The 6,000-nt window shown below is 37.7% G+C and overlaps 1 protein-coding gene across 1 annotated transcript in view; it reads right to left on the bottom strand.

Annotated features, from left to right (window-relative positions):
- Nucleotides 1–1,363: 1,363 nt before the first annotated feature.
- LOC309551408 (uncharacterized protein) overlaps nt 1,364–6,000 on the bottom strand; it is a gene marked incomplete at its 3' end in the record, with an annotated part of 50,293 nt that continues 45,656 nt past the window's right edge. Inside the window, exon 9 of the mRNA XM_082251982.1 lies at nt 1,364–1,561. Coding sequence (XP_082108108.1) covers nt 1,364–1,561 — 198 coding nt within the window. The remainder of the gene's footprint in view (nt 1,562–6,000) is intronic.

Below are 6,000 nucleotides of genomic sequence, written 5' to 3'. Positions count from 1 at the left end.
TTCAATTGTGGAACTCCCATCTTCTTCATGAAACATGTTCCATTTTTTAGGAGTGCTGCTGGATAGAATATAAGGCCTATTTATACTTCAAAGGTGGTCTTCATTTCAGAGGAGCTTGAAGCTGCAAGTACTCCAACAGGATTTAAATAATGCACTACACACAAAAAAAAACAAAGCCAATATATACTTCTGTTGAATTTTGGATCTTACACCTCTATTCCTGACATGTTGACTCCATTATCATATCCTTGACCTCTACAGTCTTTGACATCGATGCCATGGCCACGCAATCTTGAGAGCATAATTTTGGCAACAGTCTTTTCAAAGAATCCCAGGAACCTTTCTTGAATGCACTATTTTCCTTTCACTCATATCGCAGAATAATAACAATATGTTCTAAACGTTATACATAAGGTGTTACATCAAAAATCATAGACAAAAATAATATGATTCTTGCCTTTCAGATAGCATGGCATCCAAAACATATTATCCACATATACAGTTTTTTGTTTTGCGTTGACAATGATATAACATTTGCAAGTAAGTTTCCTTTTCTTGCCTGTGTTTCACTTTTTTTGAATGGTCCCGGAGTACAAAATAATTTGAGACAAGTTCAAGATTTCCAAGAAAGTTTCCAGTAAACAGGAAATAAACAAATTGAAACTTTTTAACAAGTCCTTTCATTAACAAAATAAATCTTTGTAAATCCATTCTCAATCATGTCATCTAAGAATGCAGATCCATGTCAATCGTGAAGAACACGAAACGAAATTAAAAAAATCCCGACACAATTTGCTTCTAATGCTTACTCGCACAGAATGACATCTTCGGGACTAGGTGATTTTTTGTGACATGGATCTGTATTGCTAGACCATGTGATTGATGATGGATTTAGATTTTGGACTTTTTTAAATTAAAAAGACCTGCCAAAAAGTCTGTTTATTTATTTACTGATTACTTTCTTTTACTATATAGTTCCTACTTAGTCACATTGTGGGGGAGCAGTATTTGGGAACCCATTCTAATTTGGCAGTCCACTGCCAAACATGAGGTTTCACCTACCATGTCTAATAATGTGGAAAGATGCATCACACAATAGATTTCTATCTATATAATAAATAAGACTCAAAACCTAATCAACCAGCATATCTTTTTCATCAACACTTTTTTTATTGCAGTATTTTTTACTGTGGGTACCACAGCATAAATTTTGGGGTACAAGCTCACTACTTAATTAAAAGCAATACAGGCACAATGTGCCCAACACTCAACCATAAGTATAAAGAGGTGCTTAAGGGAAATGGATCAATCTGCTCTATAACAACACAACTTGATTAAGAATCAGATGTGATAAATTGCTATACTAATTCCTTAAATAGGACAGATCAGTTAAAGACTTGGAGAGTTTTTTCATAGAACTAGCCAAGTCTGAGATCTCCCTCCACCTGATGGACTGCAGAGATCGGTGCAGAGATTCCTCAGATCTCACAGTGGACAATCGCTTATCTAGATCTTCTATTCTTGAAGAAATATGGAGTAACTCCGTCTTCTTGCTTGCTATCTAAAAAACATAAAATAGGAATATATTATTAATAGTAGTACTAGTCGTAGTAGCAGTAGTACATTAACAGTAATAATATAATTTTTAAAATGTGTCAAACTGTAAAATAATCTGTTATAGACTTTCCCCAAAGTTCTCTTGGAATCAAATCATAATTTACATAAGCCATTTTGTAGTCACCACTGAGGAAATACAACAGTGTTCATCTCAGAATTGGTTTATTCCATTTGGTGAATTCAAGATTTCACAGTTAAGCTTCTGAAAACCAGTAATACTAAACTTGCCACCAGCTTCAGCTCACTAATTCCAGGTGAACATCACCTTGAATTTGATTTAAGTAGTTTCAAATAGCGTCAGATAATTGTCCTACCTTTTCTGTCTCCCAACTGCCATTACATTCATTTTTAATTAATATTTATAGCCTGGCTTTTATAGGATGAAAATGATGACATATAGGGGGTCATTAGAAAATGTTTAGGAATTTATGGATTTTTTAATGACGGAACTTTAAAACATGATTTCTCCTTATTTAAAGACACCCTGTTGCTAGATGATTCATCTAGACAACAATATTCCCATTAGGTTAAATGTGAATTTAACTTATTTTTTTTTTCTTTTACCTGTAAAAACTGTAGATATCCAAAAGCCCTGAGATTGCTGCTGCGTGTCATCATGCTGGATGTGAAGTCAGCAGTTCCAGCAAAATCAGAGTGGTCACTCAAGTGACAATCTATTGTATTCCTCTTTGCTTCTCCCCAGCTGCTACATAAAAAGGTTTTGTAGGGTGGCGGGGAGAGGGGCAAAAGTGTAATTAGACACTCCTAAAAGAGGAGAGGGCTATGCAAAGGAGGAAGGAGGCTGTGCTTGAGAAATGAATTTTCTGAAGTAGTCAAATTTGCACTTAAGTTCAGAGGAACAGTGAAAATCAGTGATTTTTTAAAATTTTTTATGAAAAGAATAAAAGGGTGCAAGTAAGCCCTGTTTTCGGTTGATAACAAGTCTCTAAGTTTTAATAATGGAGACAGTCCTATTAAACAAACATCATACATTCTATACACATTTGTACACATTTGTAGGTGTTCCACTCCATTTAGATGTTGTTAGGATCAGCCATTTAATCAGTCCATTATGGTATCTGCTCTTCACAGCAAAGTTTTTTTTTTTTTTCTGTGATTTCAGAAGAAAAGTTGTTGAAGTACAAATGACTGGAAAGGGTTATAGAGGACTTCTAAATACTGTGTTGCTATGAGTCCAGAGAGATAGTTTATGAAATAAATTCAGCACTGTTGCTAGTCAACTTAAAGGAGGGCACCATACAAAGCCTAGTGTCCCTAAACAAAAACACCCAGAAGGTTACAGCTAGCGAACTGCAGACATCTATGTTCATGAACAAAACAGCTGATATTGTGGATGAAGAAATAGCTGCTCTAAAAAAATGCTGCACATAACAGGTTTTCTATAGGTCATCAGGGTGTTTCACAGTTCTGCTAGAGGAACGTTCTGAAGAGACATACCAGATAAAAGACCAGTTTGGGGTCAATGTTAGGGATAGGCAAATCTGCCATTTTTTTTTTGGAATACGGTTTCCAATTTGTACAACCAAAACTTTAGAGTGAATCTCATTGAGGCCATTTAAAATACCATATAACAGATCTAAAAGCTATGGGGAATTTACACTACAACAAAAAGAAAAACCTCTTAAAAAAAAAAAAAAGTCAAAGCCCTCAACCTAGGGCAGATTGGGCAGAGACCCAACATTCATTTTATGCCCCATACACACGTGCAGATTATCTGCAGACTTTTGTCTGCAGACTTACCTTTTCTATGTAGTGCAAGGGCCTGCCGGATTGCATACAAATTGAAAGTGTTTAGGTTTGACCTCATATTATATGGTTTTGGTAAGTCTGCAGACAAAAGTCTGCAGATAATCTGCACGTGTGTATGGGGCATTAGGACTACCTTTTTTTGTGAGTGTCAGCACCAGCTGTAGTTGCTGTTTAGCTGTTGGGCCCCCTTTTGTGGTCTTTTTATTTTGTTATTCTTTATTTCGCATTTATCATTGGCCTACTTAGGAAGCTTACATATTGTCCTGTTTCTTTTCACAAATTTATTTGATATACTGCACTGTATTTTACTTGTAGAAAACACATTTGCTTTATTTGTGTCTGCATAGTTTAAATTCTAATACTTGGATATGTAAAACTGCCACCTTGTTGTTAGTCAGCTGTCTTGAAGTATCTGGGACAGCATGCTTTTATTTTTAGTGTTACAATTACAAAACACCTTTCTTTTGGCTAAGCCTTTTCCCTCTTTTGGCTAAGCCTTTTCCCTCTTTTGGCTAAGCCTTTTCCCTCTTTTGGCTAAGCCTTTTCCCTCTTCAATATTTTCACAAAACTGCCCTGCTTCTAGTAATTTTTTCTTAAGTGTTTCTGAGATTTGACACTTGAATTTAGTTTAGCAAAAGACTTGCCTTGTCTATATTTACACATTTTAGTCTATTTTACCTGGACACTTTCATGCACTGGTGCTGGCCGATTTTTACCAAACCATGTACCCCTAATATGTTGGAAACATTTGATATACAGGGATATGGCACTGGGTTGTGGTGCCCTGAGATGATGGTGTGCAGTGTTTTGGGTGCATGCTGTGTCTTTGTTTAGTATTTTTTTTCTCAAAAGGATGCTGTGAAAAAAAGGTAGTTCTGAAAAGGACTATTGCCAACAACTGTCCAATGCACTTTAATCCTCCCAAGCTAAAAGTTATAATCTTAAAAAAAAAGGCAAACTCCCCAGTTAATTGAAGAAGAAGCTAATGTTTACAATTGAAGAGCTAGCTATCAATTAGTGGTTGTAGACAGATGTTGGCCCTTAAAACATTTTTGAGTGTACAGATCTGTGTACACAGACAGAGCAAATATGAAAATGTACCACAGCTGCGTTTTAATGATCTAAGGCCCCTTTCACACGAACGATCCTATCAGATCCACCTGTCAGTTTTTTAGGGCGGACCCGATTGGATCCTCCATGCATCCCTATGGGGCAGCGGATGTCAGCGGTGACATGTCCGCTGACACCCACTGCCATCCGCATCCGATCCTGTCCGTGAAATCCGGACGGATGGAAACCTTATTTTCCATCCGTCCAGGGGATGGGATCGGATGAGAACAGACAGGCGGTCCGTTCTCATCCGATACCCCATAGAGAGCAGCGGGGCTGTGACACCTCCCTCTCTGCACACAGTGCGAAGACGGAGCTGTCATCCGCCGGCTCAGCGGGGATCGGCAGATCAATCCCCGCTGAGCAGAGAACGGTCCGCACCAGACAGCGGACCATGTGAAAGGAGCCTAAAGTATAGTTTATTAAAGTAGATAAAAACCCAAACTCTAAAATCTCATTAAAAGTTGATATGATGACAATATCACTTACAAAGTCTATTTTTATTTACTGCTAGCTTTCATGAAAATAACAATAGGTGGTACTGTTAAATAAAGGTTCTTATTTTGGGCACTTATGTTATGGGATGGCAATACTCTGCCCCTGCCTCCCACATAATCCTGCTTATAAATTACCCTGTCATATGCTCTCCCAAAGGAAGCTTCTGTGCTGATGCACATTGCCTAGGCACATTCCACTGTTGTCACCATTTAAAAAAAAATTGCAGACTACAACAATTAGGTAATATGCCCTGTGAATAACACATGCAGCCTGTTATCACGTTAGCGCAAAGGAACAGGTTTTCAAAAGGCTGCAATATTCAGATGTGCTGAACTATTTTGAGCATGCAGGTTTGCCTTCAATTCATGGTGGTGGCAAACCTGTACAATATCCCTAGTCAGAATAAACAGCAGTATGTCTGAAGAAAACAAAACAATGCATAGCCAATAGAAAAAACCTCATCACAGCTAAGAATTATAATGAAGGGAGTATAATGTGGGCAGCTATCCTTCCCCAAGGGCTGGAATACTTGCAACCTCAGGATAAGTTGAAGCTGAATTTCAGGATGTTTGCCTGTTCTTTTAATCTGTTAATTTCCTTCTTTTTCTTATGTGTGCAGCCCACATGACTATAGAGTCTATTACACATGTGGTGGCATACACTCCGGATAAATGACAGCCCCCTCCCCCCTCGCCAACTAAACAGCTAAATGCTATAAAGAAGGGATATTATATGTTGATTGATGGAGGAATCACCTCCCAGTAATTATAAGCACATACACACCACTGACCTAGGCTGGAGGGATGTGAACAGGCTGTGATTGGCAGAACCTCCTCCTAGATAGCCCACAGCATATTTTTTAATAAAAATAATGAAGGTTTGAGTTCAAATACATATTTGTAGGACAATTTATTTTTAAACATTTATTTGATATTAACCATTAAGGATGGGCTCAGGCATGTTAAGATCGTACCTGCTAGGAAGCCGTCACTGCACATCGCCAAT

Source organism: Pelophylax lessonae (genome assembly GCF_965119305.1).
Source record: "Pelophylax lessonae genome assembly, chromosome: 3".
Taxonomy (NCBI): domain Eukaryota; kingdom Metazoa; phylum Chordata; class Amphibia; order Anura; family Ranidae; genus Pelophylax; species Pelophylax lessonae.
This window is presented reverse-complemented; position numbering and strand designations above follow the sequence as displayed.